This window comes from Malus sylvestris, chromosome 12 (genome assembly GCF_916048215.2).
Source record: "Malus sylvestris chromosome 12, drMalSylv7.2, whole genome shotgun sequence".
NCBI classification, from domain to species: Eukaryota; Viridiplantae; Streptophyta; class Magnoliopsida; order Rosales; family Rosaceae; genus Malus; species Malus sylvestris.
In genome coordinates, this window is record NC_062271.1 from 25,060,266 (window position 1) to 25,080,900 (window position 20,635).

Sequence of the window (20,635 nt, forward strand, 5' to 3'; positions counted from 1 at the left end):
GGCTTTGAATTTCATGGGTAAATGTTTTGTATTTGAGTGCATGTAAGCATGATTCCGCCTTTAATTGTTAATTGCATGCTATATGATGTTGCTCAAATGAACATGTTTTTCAAAATAATTCCTTCAAGTGGTATCAGAGCCTAGGTCTAGTAGTTGGTGAATCCTTTTGTGTTTTGTAGTTCATAAGTTTGTGATCTAAAAGTTGTAATTGTTACAAGCTTTATTCTTGCTTCTTTGAAAGTAAATTTTGTTGGAAAATTTGCTATCTCAAATGTTGTAGATGTTGTTCATATGAGCATGAATATTGGAGCTAAAATTTGGTGCCATGCTTTTGGGAAAATTCGGCCAAAATCAAAGGGTGAATTTTTGGGTTCTTGTTTGACTTGTTAAAAGTGTTTTAATGTGTTCTTTGGAACCCCTAAGTACCCTAGTTTGGTTAGATGTTATTTCCCTTAAGTAAGAATGGTTTTGGAATGTTTTTGGGTGGAAAAAGTTCATGGAAAAATTTGGGTTTTTCATGGATGTTCTTCATTGTTCTTGATGTTCTTGCCAAGAACAAAAAGGTTTGGTGTTTTGATTCAAAGTTTTGATTTATTTCTTAAAGTATATGTGATATGTTTTTAAATGATTTATTATGTATTTAAAGTGTTAAATATTTGTATAAATGATGATTGAAATAATTGTGTTTGAATTATTTCAAAAACATATCTGATCTTACATACACTTGCATGTTTTTGACAAAACTCACAAATCAACACACACACCAACCTTATCCCTCCCTAAAACCAGCCACTCCCTCAAAGGGAGTACTTTTGGGGCTTTTATGCAATTACATAAAGTTTTGATACTTTTGTGTAATTGCACTTTGGCCCAAAAGTTTACGTTTTTACGTTTAGGTCCAAAAACGCTAAAGGACAAATTGTTTTGATCCTTTAATGATGTTTTTGCATTATTAAAAGTTTGGGTTCTAGTTGTATTTACATGAAGTTGTGACTTTTGTGTATTATACAAAGTGACCCCAAAAGTTTTTGTTATTGCAATATGGCCCAAAAGTTGAGGTTAATTGCATGATGGCCCAAATAGGATGAGAACAAAATTGTTTTGTCTCTTTAAATGAGAATTGGATTTTCATTTTGTTTAGCTCCATTTAAATCAATTTTATGGATACAAAAACCAAATGAAAATGTTGCATTCATTAATTAGTTAAAGTGTTAATTAATTAAAGGGTGATTATGAACCTAAGCCTAATATAATTGAGCTATGTGAAAGGCGTTTCAAATTTGTTTGAACCATGGGAATGTGTAGATTAGATTTTGGTTGTAATTTGATTTGATCAAATGTTGTAAAAGGGCTTAAGCTCTTCTTTACTTTAAAGTAATTTGTTATATGCAAATGTTGTAATGAGCATAAGCTCACCTTTACTTTGAAGTACTTCTTTCTTGCTTTATACGATATGCATGAAAATGAAGTAGTTGGGTCCAACGCCCATAAGACAACACGCCTTAATGTGATTAAACGCGTAACTAAAATCAATCTTCATTCCTAGACCGAGGTTCAACACAAGGCTCGTGTTGAATCTAAACAAAGGTTCATAATCATCCTTAGGCCCTAAGACAACTATGTAGTCCATCAAATGAATGCAAAGTTTATGTTAGTAGTATCATATACTCTTGCTTTAAAAACCGTTTTAAAAGCATAGTGGGAGTATTATGTACAACTAAAACAATGAGATGGAACAATAGTTGTAATAGGACCAAAATAGTTTTAATAGAGATTAAAATGTATGTTTATATGTGATGAGACCTAAAACCCTCAACCAAACCAATATTAAGTTGATAAGCGAGAGATGTTTAGAATATCTCTTCGTGGCCTTCCACCGTGGTGGGATCCAATCGTTTATGACTTGTACACCGGCTTCACCCTATCATGGGGGAGTACACAGTGCATGCTTATACTCAGGAGGAATCCATATACATATGATGAGGTGAGTGTAGGCAACGAGGATAGCTATATATCGTATCATCGTGAGGCTATTCTTGAACCCCTTCACACACTAAGCATGGTGGGAAGAACTTAACTAAGTGCAATGGAACCAATATCATATCATTGTGAGGTTACATTCTCTAGAGGCCAAATAAGATGGGTACTTGCATGAGTTGCAAATGAGTAAGCGTACTCTCTCATTATTATTGTTGCTAGCCATATATCGTATCATCGTGAGGTGGGCTTGGTAATAGTGAGCCTCCCATAACCTACTAGGAGTTTCATCCAAAACTCTCGAATTCCTATGAGGGATATGGAATTTGCCAAAAATAGTGGGTGGTGCTATTTGATTTAAAGACCCAAATCAAATGGCTTAAAATCAATCAATTTATATTCGTTATGTATTTGATTACCAATATATTTGCAAACGCTATCCAACACTTGACAAAACCGAACGTTTAGTTTACGGACTTGGTACTACAAAACCATAGATTGTCTTTAATGGCTTGTAAAAGTACCAAAGTAGTCTCATCCTCACAATCTTACTATTGATAATGTATCATTAGAAGAATATGTTAGAAAAGGTCTATCATAAAGAGGACAACACTTTTAATGTCATAATTCTTCAATTACAATTTGTTGTATGAAGAAATAGGAGTTGCTTTGAACAACTCTTAGTCAATGCAAACACTTAGTGCTTGTTTCTTTGTTAAATGAACAAAGAACTTGAGAAGAAAGCACAAAGGCATGAACACTTTATGTGCCATGTTTCTTCACTTACAAATTGTTGTATGAAGAAATGAGAGTTGCCTTGTACAACTCTTGAAGGTTTGTAATTATGTTTAGAACATAATGGTTGGTTGACAAAAATAGTCCATTAACATGGACTTATGATGATTTTGAATCATTAAGTGTTGAAGTGATAAACCACTTAACGAGACGGAAACTAGGCAAGGACTTCACCTTTGTTTCCCTATCCTAATCGTTCACTAAGTTTATTGTAAACTATATAGTGAACAATAAACCACATGCTCTCCAAAATTGTTTGATGTGTATAACACAATTGAAAAAGGTTTCAAGAGAGATAGTGAGAGTTTAGGGACCATGACTAATGTAGTCAAAGGTGAAAGTCAAATAAAGAAGATAAATAACTCCAAGGGAACAAACTTTCTTTATGAAAGGATGGACATTGGAAGGGGTATTTGCAAGAAATGTCTTGCAAGTGTCAAGAACACACTTTTCGAAGGTGTTGTAAATTGTTCTTGAAAAGTTCAAAACAGTTGGTTCTTCTACTTGAATGCTTGATTCCGTATTAGTGACTATGTTTTACAATCGTTGTAAAAGTGTGGCTAATAAGAAGTAGAAGATTAATGAGAGAAGAGAAAGTACTTCACATTCGAAGCGTGAATCAAATGTAGATCTCTGCGAAAGCAGATGGTACTTACTTCCTCATATGAACTACCAAAGAAATTGGAAAAACATAGATTGTCTTTATATTCCAATTTTAAGGAACTAAATTTAGTCACTATGTGAAATGGATAAATGTTTTGTTTGACAAAACAATGTTCTTTATTAATCAATGATTGGATTATGGTAATCTAATTAATTATCTCTATAGTAGAGATAATATGGTGGTGTTAACTGTTTAGAAAATAATGATGCTTAAAACCCAAAAGGTTGCAGGGTAGTGACTAATCCCAACTAAAGTTGTGATACCTCTAAAACATAAATTACGAGTTGGTCATAAATGGACGCTTTGGATCGTTAGATCCGGATCCAATACCTTCTTGTTAAAATTGTATAGAGGCGAAATGTTCGAATCTTTATTCTTTTGGAAAGAAGAAAGAATCACAAAGTTGTTGAGGTTAATTCACTTAAATGTTAGTGGCACTTGTCCACAAACATAATACTACTCATGTTGGATAACATTCACCGAAGATCACTCTCGGTTGGACTATAGTTTATTTTGAATAAACACAAGTCCGAATACTTTGAAAAATGTTTCAAAGAATTCAAGAAATGTAAGTTGATGAGTAAGACATCTAAAGTATTTACCTCCTTAGATTTGATCCAAGGAAAGGTAACACTTTAGATAAGTTTCCTTGAAAGATATCAAGGAAATAGCATCATAAGATAATGTATTTCTCCATTAGGAGAAGAACGAACTTGAATAAGATTTAGTTCGTTAGATGTTATCTATTACCCATATATAGGATATATACTTCTAAAACAATATGATTGTCAATGAGAAGATCTTCCAATATTTTCATGACTCCATAAGATGTAGTTGGAAAGAAAGACAAATCTTAAGCATGTTAAAGATTTGGGGTTGTGTGCTAACAAGCAATATTTGTTTGATAATAATCTTGTAGGATATCCTTAAAATAACTTTTGGATATCGCTTCTATAAACCAACTAACAAATGGTGTTTTGTTGGGTAGTTCATTGTAATTCTACAATGTGATTTGCCTAAAAGCAAATGAACGAGAGATAGAACTCAAAGAATGGGTTCTTTGAGAGACAAGAAAGTAATCAACAAATATAACAACCTAGTTCCTATACCACAAGCTCCAAGGTAGTCGATAAGGATTTATAAACCGTCTCAGTTGAATGGTTTTGAACTTTATGACTATGTCATAGAGTTGCACCTCTTAATTCGAAAGAAATAAGAATGAAAATCCTTATAACTACATTGAGTGCATATACGATATATACTCAAGGAAATGGTAAAGTACCATTTGACTCGAAATAATGAAACCTTCATAGCTAATTGGTAGCTTAAGGTGACTACAATCAAAGAGAATGGTTGACTTTGAAGAAACCATCTTTGAGATAGTCTTGGTTTCAATTAATTCGAAGATTGCTAACTACAACTAAATGGTGATTCAATGTTTGGACATAATATGGGTTTCCGAAACCATTATTAAGATAGTCTTGATAATATATGTCTAAAACTATAAATCACAAGACATGTAAGTTGTAGAGATCCATCCATCATGGATCTTAGCAAGTTAGTGGGAGCTATTTGCATTTTATGAGAAAAGGTTCAAATCGTTTGATTTCTCATAAAGATATAAATGAATCTTTTGTTTACTAGTTTTACAAAAGATTAGTGGGAGTTAATCATGTTCCTAAAATTTAAATATATATGATATATTAATTTTGGAAATGAAAAGAATACTTCTTCGTTAAAGTTATGACTTTAAGCATTCTATAAACGATAGAATGTATATGGGAGATATAGTCTATATACATGGGATGGAAATCTATAATGATATATTTCATGATATAATTGGATTATATCAATGCCTAATAATAGACAATGGATGCTAGGAAGTTTCTCATATGATGATAAACTTCAATAAGAAAGGACGATTCTAGTGAGACTAGCAAGTTGCCCTTCTCAAAGGGAATGTACCCCTTTGACTCCCAAAGAAATAATGCGTAAATAGAATCCTTTATGCATATGCACAAAGGTGATTTATGTATTTCATATTGTATGAAAAACATTGATATGAGTTGTACCTAGAACGGTATAAGATGATATCAGTGCAAGCCCAGGATCAGAACCATGGCAACTGTCAAGTGAGTCCTTAAGTATTTAAGAAATACTAAAGGATAAATTCCTCAAAGATCGAGGAAGAATCAAAGTAACGTAATGGAAGCGTAAATGTATTAGATTATGAATCTAATCCATCATTGGATGTTTCTTCATTATGAATGAAGAGATAAACGAATATCTCTTTATTATGACTAAAGAGATATTTGGATGGAAACATTAAAGTAATGACTTTAGTGTGTTCCATTATGAATGCAAGATATATTGCCATATAGAAGTTTACAACAATGTTGTTTGGATGGGAAAGTTCATTTATGAACTCTCTATTCGGTTCCAACCAGAAAGTGTATGACACTAATGGGGCGATAGCTCAAGCCTGGGAATCAAGGTCTCATCAAGATCCGAACACAAATGAGAGACTGAACCACATGATTGAGAATCATGTATAATGGTGACGTCGGTATTCTCAAGGTTGCTTCTATGGATAACACATATAGATATCCACTGTCTAGGCCTACTATTCAGCCATTTATGAAATGACTACAGAAGAGATATCATCATTGATGATCAAGCTGATTGGCTCTAGTGCAAGTGGGAGATTGTTGGAAATGTGCCCTAAAGCCAATCATGTGATGATACTTTACGGACATTTCACATGTTAAACTAATCTAGTTTAACATATAAAGGGCATACATTATTGTTTGAGCCGTCTCATATAAATGTTATATGCTTAAACAATAAAGTCCAAGGAATTTGTGATTGGGAGAATGTAATCTAATGAAGTTAGATTCTTGAGACCATTCTTTCGTAGACACATCCTAAACGTTCCTGATCATAGGATTGCCAATTGGGCATTGACAGTCCGTCAAGATCGGTACGTACTATGTCTTCTCTCAGGGAGAGTGATTAGTCTCGAATCATTGGTGTGTGTGACATCAAGACAAGTGCGGTAGGTGCTCAATAGAGAATGAGTTCACTGAACGCGATCAACGAAGAGTTCTCATATTCCATGTCACATGAGAACTCATGGTTGGGATAATGCAAAGTAGTCCTTTGACCTGAGGCATCATAGTTGTCTTGTGGTTAAGACCTTGATCTTTGATTATGTCAAAGTCATCCCACCAGGAGGGTGTCCACGGCATCGTTGGGGTCAAGCCGCTTAGCTATGGAGACAAGTGAATGCGCAACAAGGGATCTCTAACCTTCAAACTGTTTGAGGGAGAATACTCTCTGATATGATTTGAATCTCTGGCCAGAGTATGAATGAGATTTGGGAATGTGTTCCTAATCACATTCAAGGTAATCATATAAGCACAAGACACACATTGGATAGTAGACATGAGAAAATAAACTATCAAACCAAACAATGTGGTCAAGAGTATTAGATTAGAGAAGGACCGTATTGCATTTGTAATCCCAGACTGAATAGGTTCTCCACCTCTTCTGATTAGCTTGGGTAACCATGACATACGGCTAGGTGTCACTCATGGTTTGTGGAAGCCCTAAACGTGTGTAATCACTAAAGGGAGAATTGAAAATAGTTTCAATTCACAATCGATGTAAAATGGTTTTAATCGCCCACTACCTCGCTAAAAGGAACCTAATGGATCGTACACCGTGTAAGGTAGAGATGGACGAAATAAATGAAATGAGTAAGATTAATTGAATGGTTTAATTATTTATGGCAAGGATTAATTAATATGTTAATTAATCAAACGAATAAGTTCGTTAAAGACCACGGGATAGTTTTGGACCTTAAGGCCCAATGGGCTTCGAACGTCAAGCCCATTAACTTAAGTTGTATGACAATTTAATGAATAAAGATTCATTAAAGCCCAAAAGCCCAAAAATCCCTAAATGGCCGGCCATAAGGAATGAATTAGGGTTTTGGTTATTTAGGTCACTTAAAGAAGTGACTATATAAATGACTTTATAGCCAAATATTCATTAAGTGAAATAAGGGTTTATTTTTGGGGAAAATGGGTGAGAATTGTCTCTCCATTTTCTCTCTAAAGAGGCCAACACCTTGGAGGTGATTAGCTAGTCATCTAATCCTCCAAGGTCACTCATTCATCATCCAATCTCTCCTTGGTGTAGAGACTTAGAGGTTCTCAATTTTGGGAACTTGGAGAACCTATTCTTCCATCCAAATCCATGGATCTAAGAAGCAAGGAATGAAGGCCCTATCTCTTTGGGTGATTAGCCTTTGCTTATGCAAAGAGGAATCTACAAAGGTATTAATTTCAACTCACTTATTTTTGAGTTGATTATTGGTTCACCAATCTACTAGGCTTTGAATTTCATGGGTAAATGTTTTGTATTTGAGTGCATGTAAGCATGATTCCGCCTTTAATTGTTAATTGCATGCTATATGATGTTGCTCAAATGAACATGTTTTTCAAAATAATTCCTTCAACTACATGGGCAAATCCCAACATATCTCAGTGGATCCAACCCCCTAATCCTCATAATGATGCTTGCTTTATTTGTTATGCTGATGCAGGTTACTTATCAAACCCGCACAAGGCAAAATCCCAAAATGGTTATGTCTTTACCGTTAAGGATATCGCAATATCTTGGAGGTCCATGATATGACCTTAGTTGCGAAATCTTCGAATTGTTCCAAGACTCACCTTACTTCACTACGCCACAAGTGAGACATGGTTAGGAGTTTTTATTGATATTCGAAGTACTTGTTGTGTTTTCATCCATCGTTGAGTCCCAACGACGATCCATGAAGATTATGCCGCATGTATCAACCCGACCAAGCCATGATACATCAACGAAGTCAACACCAAGACATAATGTGTCCACATCTACATCAGCAAAGCATCAGAAGATTGAAGTCATGCAAGCCGATCCCAGACAACCTTGCCGACCTCTACACGACGTCACTGCTGAAGTCAACCTTCTAGAAGCTTGTCCGAGGAATTGGTATGCCTAACTATTCATATGCAATGCTTGTTGTTCTCGTTTGGAAGTTATGTCAAACTCAGGGGGAGTATCCAGAAGTATACTTACTTGATCTTGATGTATTATTTTTCCCTACGATTACGAGTATTTTTCCCACTGGGTTTTTGCTACCTAACTAGGTTTTAACGAGGCACCTATCCTAGGTTGATCATACCATTGTGAGTTCTCTTCTTGCGTCCAAAAGACGTATAGTTTTGACTTAATGCAACTTCTCACGTTTCTCCTTAGACTATGGGTTTTTCCCCACCTTAGGTTTTACCATAACGAGGGTTTGTGAGTTTTATTTTTTTATGCATTCTTCCGTTGATATGAGACTCGCATTCGCTCATTGTGCTGACGACTTCAACAACTGTATTTACTTCATCATTGAAGACCTGATGCACCATTTACTTGAGTATTTACACACTCAAGGGAGAGTGTTGCAGTCATATTAGAATAAGAATATGATTGTGTAAATCCTAGTAGATATGAGAATGTATCTTATATTTCTATTAGAAGTAGATTACCTATTAAATGTTGTAATCCTAAAGGGTAAGAATTAACATTTCCTACTACTATAAATAAAGGCACAATGGGTTGGAATAACACACACCCACAATTACGCATCTCTCTCTTCTTCTCTCTATGCCGCACCTTCCCTCTCTCTATGGCCTCCATAATTGTTCAATAATTTATGCCTACAACACATACATTCAATTTTTTGTGCAACTTATCCCAATTTTGAAAATTGTTTTGACGATTTTGTACATTTAAGAGAGCAAGCTATAACACCTAGAAATACAATTGTTATAGATATAAATAATTATATCATCGATTTATTACCTGTAGAGAAACACACATTTTTGAGTTATGATTCTTTGTGCTCTTCGAAGACAAATGTTGAAAATCTTGAAATAATGTATCCCACTGAATTTTTGAACAAACTTGACTTCAATGGTTTACTTGCACATAATCTGGTTTTGAAAATACGAATGCCCATTATGTTGCTACGAAATTTAAATCAATCTTTAGGTTTATGTAATGGAACTAGATTAGTAGTTACTCAATTGTTTAATAGAATTATTGAAGCTAAGATTCTTGCTGGAAGCAATATTGGTCACAAAGTTTTCATACCAAGAATTACTCTTACATCAACAAAAAGCAAATGGCCATTCATTTTTAAAAGACGCCAATTTCCAGTTAGACCATGTTATGCAATGACAATTAATAAAAGCCAAGGTCAATCTTTGAAACAAGTTGGTTTATATATTTCAGAACTTGTTTTTACACATGGTCAGTTATATATTGCATTGTCTAGAGTAACTCTCGACAGTTTAAATTTTTTGATAGAAAATGGAGAAAGTGATGCTAAAAACTGTACTCTAAATATTGTCTTTAAAGATGTATTACAAAATTTACAGGAAAGTTTTTAGTTTTGTAAAATCATGTGTAAATATTTATAAAATGCTCGCTTTCAATTTTATTAAATTGTTTTCAGATTTAATTTTGTGGTGGCACACCTGTTTTCGAGTGATTTACATTTTTTGTCTGCACTATGTTGCTCACTTATTAATAAAATGTTAAATGTCGTACAAATTTGATTTCAATTTTACATTTACCAGGTTTTAGGGTTGGGCTCAAACTGCACAACATGTTAAAAAATAGTAGGTAATTAGACTTATTATGGTACACGTTTTATTAACGTGCAACAAACAAAAAGTTCCAAATTCTTAGTTTAGTGTGACTAGATAAATCTGATTATCAGTTTAAATTATAAACATTCCTACCTTCCTCTGGTGTCACAGTTGCAACATTTTCAATGTGATTTTCCGCTTTTTACATCCTCATCATCCATTCTTTCCAAAGCTGAAAAGAAGTTTGATCATCCTGCATATACCACACATAGGTAAGTTAATCTCATCTACTTTTTTTGCTTTGCTTAAATCATAACTTGATAAATTTAAGTTCTTTTTTATGCTTTCTTGGAAATTCTTTAGTTAGTCATTTTACTAATCATAATCACACTTCTTAATCTTATTTGATAATGAAATAACATAGCTATTTTAACAAGGATAACAACAAATAACTGTTTGTTTTACCTGTAGAATTTTATGATACGCACAGTATATACCAATTGTATCATGTGACTAAGTACAATTAGTGACCTTCGTTCAGGTCTTTCAATTTCATTTGTTAAATAGGTGTATAGTGATTGGATACGCTAGTTGTCGTTCATGTGAGTCCACATAAGTACAAAAGCTAATGTTCTGTAGACACATTTTTGTGTTAAAACCATCGACCTTAAAATATTTTGTAAACTTAACTATAAGGTTTTCTCAATGTCTAATAAATGTACATATAAATGTAGCTTGCTTACTTAATCTTTGTACCTAACATGCAATTGTCTACCCTTTTGTGTAAAAATTTTGGCACCAAAAAGAAATTATGGCACTGAGGAAGAAATTGTGCGAAGGATCCAATTTCAATGGCAAAATTATGGACAACTTTGCAAGGTATTACAGCTCGAAGATGGACTTAAGGAAGCTAAAGCCTATGATTCAAAAGAGAATCCAGAACCGAGCTAAAGATTACCTAGTGCCGGCCATGGTACCAGTTGCCCAGGAGGTCTTTAATTCCCGGAGGCTCGTTATGCAAGGTGTCTCTACTCTCCTCAAAATGGTACCAGTTTTGGCCTGCAAGTAAATTCCTCATATGCCAAGTATTTGTTTACTTATAAAATAAATTCTTTTTAAGCTTTGAACTACTTGGCACTTTATTGTTCCATTGCATAGTTACTGACATGTCATGTCCTGGAATAATACCGACTTTGAAGCTCCATAGTTTATGTTCTGTATTTCTTGTTTTGGAACAATTAGACCACTTTATCTGAATGGTCCTGACTCCTCCCTAAATGTTATTTTTAGGAGCAATTTATGTGACTCAACGAAAGGCCACTTAATTCAGACTTGTTGTGGCTTCAAACGTCGTGGCAAAAATCGAGTTCATGAATGGATAGTTGGTGGTTTGAAAGATGTGCTTGTTCCAGTAGAGGCATTTCACCTCAAGCACATGTTCCAGGATGTTATAAACACCATTAGAGGTTTGACTTTGAACGTGTTCCTGCAGTTGTCGAGCTATGCTGGCAAGCAGGGGCAAATGATGGAAATTATTTAAATTGGAACTCTGAAAGTGATTGTGTTGGCGTTGATGGAGCTGAGTCTTTGTCATCTGATGAACTGATTTTGGTTGCCAGTGGAACTTTGAGGGCATGGGAAATACTTAGAAATGGCGTGGAGAAGTTGCTGATGGTTTATCCAGCGAAAGTCTGTAAACATTGTTCAGAAGTTCATGTTGGGCTATCTGGGCATAAGGCTAGGCTTTGTGGAATTTTTAAGTATGAGAGTTGGCAGGGAACCCATTTTTGGAGGAAGGCAAATGTAGATGATCTTGTACCTCCAAAGACTCTGGCGGCGGCGTCCTCAGGATCCTCAAGTACTTTTGAATGAAGGGAGGGGATTTTATGGGCATGCTCTGGAAGTAGTAGAACTATGCACACAGGCAGGTGCCATTGCACCTCCAAAGTATCACTGCATGATGAAACTGCAGGGTGTAAGTACCATACTTGGAGATCAAAGGTTGCTCCAACCACAACAACAACAACAAAGCCTTTTTCCACTAAGTGGGGTCGGCTATATGAATCCTAGAACGCTATTGCGCTCGGTTTTGTGTCATGTCCTCCGTTAGATCCAAGTACTCTAAGTCTTTTCTTAGGGTCTCTTCCAAAGTTTTCCTAGGTCTTCCACTACCCCTTCGGCCCTGAACCTCTGTCCCGTGGTCACATCTTCGAACCGGAGCGTCATTAGGCCTTCTTTGCACATGTCCAAACCACCGTAACCGATTTTCTCTCCTCTTTCCTTCAATTTCGGCTACTCCTACTTTACCTCGGATATCCTCATTCCTAATCTTATCCTTTCTCGTGTGCCCACACATCCAACGAAGCATCCTCATCTCCACTACACCTACGTGTTGATGCGTCACCGCCCAACATTCTATGCCATACAGCATTGCCGGCCTTATTGTCGTCCTATAAAATTTTCCCTTGAGCTTCAGTGGCCTACGACGGTCACACAACACGCCGGATGCACTCTTCCACTTCATCCATCCAGCTTGTATTCTATGGGTGAGATCTCCATCAAATTCTCCGTTCTTTTGCAAGATAGATCCTAGGTAGCGAAAACGGTCGCTCTTTGGTATTTCCTGATCTCCGATCCTCACCCCTAACTCATTTTGGCCTCCGTTTGCACTGAACTTGCACTCCATATATTCTGTCTTTGATCGGCTTAGGCGAAGACCTTTAGATTCCAACACTTCTCTCCAAAGGTTAAGATTCGCGTTTACCCCTTCCTGCGTTTCATCTATCAATACTATATCATTTGCGAAAAGCATACACCAAAGAATATCATCTTAAATATTAAGTTTGTGATCTTCGCTAGATTGCTCCGATCATTAGTGTGGATAAGTATGTAAATGGATAAAGACAGGAAGCAAACATAAGATGTACGTGGTTCACCCAGATTGGCTACGTCCACGGAGTAAAGGAGTTCTCATTAATTGTGAAGGGTTTACACAGTATATAGGTTCAAGCTCTCCTTTAGTGAGTACAAGTGAATGATTTAGTACAAATGACATTAGGAAATATTGTGGAAGAATGATCTCGTAATCATGAAACTTTTAAGTACCGAAGTGTGGTATCGTCTTCACTTGTCTTATCTGTCTCATAGGTAGATGTGGCATCTTCTTTGGAAGTACTCTTCCTCCCTCTAGGGGTGGTATTTTTAACTGGTGGAGATGCACAAGGTAATGTATCAATTTCACTTGACGCTTACTTGTAGTTTCAGGCTTGGTCAAGCGCGATACAAACCATGTAGTAGGAGTCCCCCAAGTCGCCGAGCTAGGGGATCTGCTGAAAGAGGTGACAGACAAGGTAAGCAATCAGAGCTCCAAGCAATCAGTCACAGATCAGAAGTTTGATTTCGAGTTCCGGCTGATTGTTATCCTTCTCCTTATCTTGCAGGTAGCATGAAGGATAAAGAGAAGAAAAGGAGAAAAGGTGATATGAGATACTTTTGCTTTTGAAGAAGTAACTTTCCACATGCTTATTCTTGAACTGGGCTGGAGGGTTTTCTTGTTTCCGCCAGAGTATAAGGCCGACTGAAGAATTTGAGGGTCAAAACAAGTCCATCAAATCTAGAGTACGTTCGACCCTGCTGATATGGGATACTTTTGTTGTTGACAAAGTAGTGGATGTATCGGCACGTGTTCTGTTGTGCTTGTCTCCACATGCTTCCTTGTATCCTTCTCACTAGCCCTATTTGTTCCTCAGGCAGATGTGGTATCTTCTCGGGAAGCATAAGATGTTGAAGATGAGTACTCGAGAGCAATGGGGTTCCAGGCAGTCAGTTCCGGACTGGAAGCTTGATTCCAAGTGCTGACTGATTGCTCTCTTTCTCCCTGTCTTGCAGGTAAGAACAAGGCCAAAGGAAAAGACAGGGAAAAAGCATGATATAGGATACTCTTGCTTTTAACCCTGATGATATGAGATATTCTTGCTCTGGTGTAGCTTGTTTGCAGAGGTATTATCGGGGGGAAAGAAAGCTGAGTATTTCGAGAGGCTTCGTTGGGAGTGCCCTATCAGATATGAGGAAAGGTTGAGCATTTTTGCAGGTCTGCCTGTCCGTTGAGGATGGAGGTCGACATATATAGGAGTCTCCCTAACAAGAAGGAGTAATACTATTCTTTTACCCTGCTTGGTCATAGCACGGTAGTGGGAGCTGCCAGCTTCACGTGTTTTAACTTTGTCAGAGCACTTTGAAAAAATGGTCTGTGGTATCTGGAAAGCTGATGTTACGTGTGAAGATTACAGACAAGCTTTATCCAAGGAGATCTGGCTCTCGAAGTTGAGAAAGCGGTGTGAGGATTACAGACAAGCTTTATCTAAAGGGCTCTCGAAGTTGAGAAAGCGGTGCCTCTTCGGTTTTCGAACAAGCAATCCTGTCGGGGATCTGTCTCTCGAGATTCGGAGAACGGTGCCTCTTCGATTTTTGAGAAAGCAATCCTGCTAGGAGTCTGGCTCTCGAGATTCGGAGAGCGGTGTCTCGTCGCTTTTTGAGAAAGTAATCATGTTGGGAGTCTAGCTCTCGAGATTCGGAGGACGGTGCCTCTTCGATCTTGAAGCAAGCAATCTTGTTGGGAGTGTTTTCTCGAATGTGAGTAAAGTTTAGGCCTGTTTGCTAGTCTACCTTGCCACGGAGCACAGAGGTTGACCCACAGGGACTTTCCAATTATCCAGCAGTGGTCCTGTTCCTTTACCCTTGTGGGTAATAATATGATAGCTAGACCTTCAAAATTTATGTGTCTAAACTTTGTTAGTGTTGTTTCTTTGCTATTCTTTTACCCTTCTTGGTCATAGCGATGTAATGGGAGCTGCAAGCTTCACGTGTCTAAACTTTGTCAGAGATTTTTGGTAAAGTTATTTGTGGTACCCGTGAGCTGATGTTGCGTGTGGAAAGTGAATGATTGAACAGTAACATTCACGTGCTTTCTACTTCACTAGAAATCTTCGACAGAATGCCCGTAATTTCCGCAAAGTTGAGTGTGCATGTGACAGGTGATGACAAGGCTGAAAAAGCAGGTGCCTCTTCGATTTCTGAGATCGGCCCTCGTGGTCTCTGAGCAGCCCAGCTTTTAAGAAAGCAAGCGCCTCTTCAATTTCTGCGATCGACCTTCGTGGTCTTTGAGCAGCCCAACTTTTGAGAAAGCAAACGCCTATTCGATTCCTGAGATCGGCCCTCGTGGTCTATGAGCAGCCCAGCTTTTGAGAAAGCAAACGCCTTTTCGATTTCTGAGCAGGCGCCTCTTCGATTTCTGAAGCTCCATCGAGTGCAGATTTTTATAGAGGCTGGTATTAAGTTCCAAAGCACACTTGAATCTCCACCAGTAGAAGCTCCCTTCTTGCATTTCTAAGATCTTGATTTGTCCGACCTCTTTTCTCTTCAACACCTTTGAAAATGTCTGGCCCCTCCGACTGTCGTTTTGACTTGAACCTTGTTGAAGAGGCAGCCATGCCTTCTCCAGACAACATATGGCGCCCATCCTTCTTATCCCCTACTGGTCCTCTTACCGTTGGGGATTCCGTGATGAAGAATGATATGACAGCTGCGGTGGTGGCCAGGAACCTTCTCACTCCCAAAGATAACAGACTACTTTCCAAATGGTCTGATGAGTTGGCTGTTAAGGATTCTCTGGCTCTCAGTGTTCAGTGTGCATGTTCTGTGTCTAATATGGCCCAACGCCTATTTGCTCGAACCCGCCAAGTTGAATCATTGGCGGCTGAAGTGATGAGTCTCAAACAGGAGATTAGAGGGCTCAAGCATGAGAATAAACAGTTGCACCAGCTCGCACATGACTATGCTACAAACATGAAAGGGAAGCTTGACAAGATGAAGGAATCTGATGGTCAGATTTTACATGATCATCAGAGGTTTGTGGGTTTGTTCCAAAGGCATTTATTGCCTTCGTCTTCTGGGGCTGTACCACGTAATGAAGCTCCAAATGATCAACCTCCGATGCCTCCTCCTTCTAGGGTGCTGTCCAGTACTGAGGCTCCAAATGATCCCCCTCCGGTGCCTTCTCTTTCTGGGGCTCTGCCGACTGCTGAGACTTCTCCTAAGCAACCTTTGTGAAGGCTCCCTCTTGTTTGTTTATTTTGACTCGTGTATATGTACATATTTGTAACTTCTTAGAGATATCAATAAATAAGCTTTGTTTCATTTCAACGTATTGTGTTAAATACACCAAAGCCTTCTTCACTAAGTTCTTTGAATTTTTCTTTTGTTGAAGCTTGTATGTTGAAGCTTTGTGAGTGGAGCATGTAGGTTGAGGTAGTGTTCCCTTAATTTCCCGAGTGGGGAAAACTTCTCGATTGGAGACTTGAAAAATCCAAGTCACTGAGTCGGGTCGGCTATATGAATCCTAGAACGCCATTGTGCTCGATCCTGTGTCATGTCCTCCGTTAGATCCAAGTACTCTAAGTCTTTTCTTAGAGTCTCTTCCAAAGTTTTCCTAGGTCTTCCTCTACCCCTTCGGCCCTGAACTTCTGTCCCGTAGTCACATCTTTTAACCGGAGCGTCAGTAAGCCTTATTTGCACATGTCCAAACCACCGTAACCGATTTTCTCTCAGTTTTCCTTCAATTTCGGCTACTCCTACTTTACCTCGGATATCCTCATTCCTAATCTTATCATTTCTCGTGTGCCCACACATCCAACGAAGCATCCTCATCTCCGCTACACCCATTTTGTGTACGTGTTGATGCTTCACCGCCCAACATTCTGTGCCATACAGCATCGCCGGCCTTATTGCCATCCTATAAAATTTTCCCTTAAGCTTCAGTGGCATACGACGATCACACAACACGCCGGATGCACTCTTCCACTTCATCCATCCAGCTTGTATTCTATGGTTGAGATCTCCATCTAATTCTCCGTTCTTTTGCAAGATAGATCCTAGGTAGCGAAAACGGTCGCTCTTTGGTATTTCCTGATCTCCGATCCTCACCCCTAACTCATTTTGGCCTCCATTTGCACTGAACTTGCACTCCATATATTATGTCTTTGATCGGCTTAGGCGAAGACCTTTAGATTCCAACACTTCTCTCCAAAGGTTAAGCTTCGCATTTACCCCTTCCTGAGTTTCATCTATCAACACTATATCGTCTGCGAAAAGCATACACCAAGGAATATCATCTTGAATATGTCCTGTTAACTCATCCATTACCAACGCAAAAAGGTAAGGACTTAAGGATGAGCCTTGATGTAATCTTACAGTTATGGGGAAGCTTTCGGTTTGTCCTTCATGAGTTCTTACGGCAGTCTTTGCTCCTTCGTACATATCCTTTATAGCTTGAATATATGCTACTCGTACTCCTTTCTTCTCTAAAATCCTCTAAAGAATGTCTCTTGGGACCATATCATACGCTTTTTCCAAATCTATAAAGACCATGTGTAAATCCTTTTTCCCATCTCTATATCTTTCCATCAATCTTCGTAAGAGATAGATTGCCTCCATGGTTGAGCACCCTGGCATGAACCCGAATTGGTTGTCCGAAACCCGTGTCTCTTGCCTCAATCTATGCTCAATGACTCTCTCCCAGAGTTTCATTGTATGACTCATTAGCTTAATACCCCTATAGTTCATGCAATTTTGTACGTCGCCCTTATTCTTGTAAACAGGCACCAAGGTGCTCTTTCGCCACTCGTTTGGCATCTTCTTCGTTTTCAAAATCCTATTGAAAAGGTCAGTGAGCCATGCTATACCTGTCTCTCCTAAGGCCTTCCACACTTCAATCGGTATATCGTCTGGGCCCACTGCTTTTCTATGCTTCATCTTTTTCAAAGCTACAACCACTTCTTCCTTCCTGATTCGACGATAAAAGGAGTAGTTTCTACACTCTTCTGAGTTACTCAACTCCCCTAAAGGAGTACTCCTTTCATGTCCTTCATTGAAAAGATTATGAAAATAACCTCTCCATCTATCTTTGACCGCGTTCTCTGTAGCAAGAACCTTTCCATCCTCATCCTTGATGCACCTCACTTGGTTTAGGTCCCTTGTCTTCTTTTCCCTTGCTCTAGCTAGTTTATTGATATCCAACTCTCCTTCTTTGGTATCTAGTCGCTTATACATATCGTCATAAGCCGCTAACTTAGCTTCTCTCACAGCTTTTTTCGCCTCTTGCTTCGCTCTTTTATACCTTTCACCATTTTCATCGGTCTTATCCTTGTATAAGGCTTTACAACATTCCTTCTTAGCCTTCACCTTTGTTTGTACCTCCTCATTCCACCACCAAGATTCCTTTTGGTGTGGAGCAAAGCCCTTGGACTCTCCTAATACCTCTTTTGCTACTTTTCGGATACAACTAGCCATGGAATCCCACCTTTGGCTAGCTTCCCCCTCTCTATCCCACACACACTGGGTGATTACTTGCTCTTTGAAAATGACTTGTTTTTCTCCTTTTAGATTCCACCATCTAGTCTTTGGGCACTTCAAAGTCTTGTTCTTTTTTCTCACTCTTTTGATATGTACATCCATCACCAACAAGCGATGTTGATTAGCCAAGCTCTCCCCTGGTATAACTTTGCAATCCTTACAAGTTATACGATCCCCTTTCCTCATTAGAAGAAAATCTATTTGTGTTTTTTACGACCCACTCTTGTAGGTGATCACATGTTCTTCTCTCTTCTTAAAGAAGGTGTTGGCTAAGAAGAGATCATATGCCATTGCAAAATCCAAGATAGCTTCCCCATCCTCATTTCTCTCCCCAAAACCATGGCCACCATGAAAACCTCCATAGTTGCCTGTCTCCCTGCCCACGTGTCCATTTAAATCTCCTCCTATAAATAACTTCTCCGTCTGAGCAATTCCTTGCACCAAGTCTCCAAGGTCTTCCCAAAATTTCTCCTTCGAACTCGTATCCAACCCTACTTGAGGTGCGTACGCACTAATCACATTGATGAGTTCTTGTCCTATTACAATCTTGATTGCCATGATTCTATCTCTTATCCTCTTGACATCTACAACATCTTGTGTCAAGGTCTTGTCCACAATAATGCCAACACCGTTTCTCGTTCTATTTGTGCCCGAATACCAAAGCTTAAACCCTGAGTTTTCTAGATCATTTGCCTTAAGACCAACCCACTTAGTTTCTTGTAGGCACATAATATTTATCCTTCTCCTCACCATAACTTCCACTACTTTCATAGATTTTCCCGTTAAGGTTCCTATATTCCACGTTCCTAAACGCATTCTACTCTCTTGAACTCTACCCTTCTGTCCTAGCTTCTTCACCATCCCCCGTCTAATAGGATCAAAGTACTTCTTTTGTGTGTCCTGTGTAAAGTTGATAGGAGCATATGCTCCCAAATAACTTTGAGTAGAGTCGTTCGAAAAGAAGTTTCTATGGCCCCCTTGCTCATTTAACACTGCATCTGGGTGCCGATTGAGATACAGCGACCCTTGCTCACTTATCACTGTGCTCAGGCCACACAGCGCGCCACTTACGGGTGACGTCCTAGCTTTAGCGCGATTTCGTTCTGGATTCGTTGTCATAAGGATTCGACGTAACTGTGGAGTGCCGGCTGTCGACTACCTGACGCCCTCCCCCTCCTCCTTTATCCGGGCTTGGGACCGGCAATGTAAGATAAACTTACACAGGCGGAGTTATCAAAGGTTGCTCCAACCGAATGATCAAATTTAAATGCCGGTTGATTCGAAGGTAGAATATTGAACCTAGCAGAAGCTCCCCAGGACTGTTGGATCACAGATGTGTGTAGAATTGCTTATAGCTGTAATGGTTGATGATCTGAAATGGGAAAACGAAACACCACAAAAGCTCCCTTTAAATGGTCTGATCTTCATTCTTGAGAATGATTGTAACATCAGATGACTGACAACGGAGTTCAAGATGGGTTGCAAAATCAACTGAACGCGTATTGCCCCTTCAGTTAGAGCATGAAAGAGCTAATCGAATTTGTAGCTTTGCTTTAGCTATGCATGCAGAAACAAGAACGCGGAAATTTAATTAAGCTTTTCTTGTATTTAATGATGTTTTAGATGGTTAATTCAACTTAATAAATCATTGGAACGCTTATTACTTATGCTTCTCTGTAGATCTTCGGTACTATGACTAATTAACGATTGATTTTCAGCTATAGGATTATTGTTCTTATGCATATCAATGTTTACTGCGATAGACTGTCCCCAGATCCCGTTTGAAGCTGAAGTTTCCTGCTCAGAACCAATTGCCTCTGCTCATTGACTGCTTGAGTATTCAGTTTCACCAGAATGCTGGTCGCATCGAGCAAACTCGAGGCAGTTTGTACCACAAACAAGGGCTGGCCCTGAGAATTTAGGGGCCTTAGGCGAGCCTTCGAAGTGGGGCCCTAGAGTTCTCTAACTCCCGATCCTTTGTACATTGACATGTGTAAAAAAAAATCACTAAATACATGAAAAAGTCTATTTCTACATCAAATATCATTAAAATTTAATATAAAAAAAAGGAAAGATATACAAAAATTACTCAAATGTT

At 38.3% G+C, this 20,635-nt stretch overlaps 1 protein-coding gene and 1 pseudogene across 2 annotated transcripts; one reads left to right on the top strand and one right to left on the bottom strand.

Annotated features, from left to right (window-relative positions):
- The first annotated feature begins 10,939 nt into the window (after positions 1-10,939).
- LOC126592296 (APO protein 4, mitochondrial-like) lies at positions 10,940-20,204 on the top strand (annotated as a pseudogene).
- Positions 12,145-17,458, bottom strand: LOC126591782 (uncharacterized). Of its 2 annotated transcripts, none has more exons than XM_050257463.1 (2): positions 16,767-17,458; positions 12,145-12,435 (listed from the first exon to the last, which is right to left on the bottom strand). In XM_050257463.1, exons 1-2 carry the CDS (start codon positions 17,152-17,154, stop codon positions 12,203-12,205), a joined length of 621 nt encoding a protein of 206 aa, XP_050113420.1. In that variant the 5' UTR covers positions 17,155-17,458; the 3' UTR covers positions 12,145-12,202. The 2 variants fall into 2 exon arrangements, with proteins under 2 accessions (XP_050113420.1, XP_050113419.1); XM_050257462.1 differs by having other exon boundaries at positions 12,159-12,846; positions 17,187-17,449.
- Positions 20,205-20,635: the final 431 nt, after the last annotated feature.

What these genes read in the sequence shown, in the direction of transcription:
- LOC126591782 (XM_050257462.1), bottom strand. Translation starts at nt 17,442, where the DNA reads ATGTACGAAGGAGCAAAGACTGCCGTAAGAACTCATGAAGGACAAACC. An exon ending in AGAAGTGTTGGAATCTAAAG is followed by an intron (nt 12,847 to 17,186) that starts GTCTTCGCCTAA and finishes TGGAATCTAAAG; the next exon opens with GTCTTCGCCTAAGCCGATCA.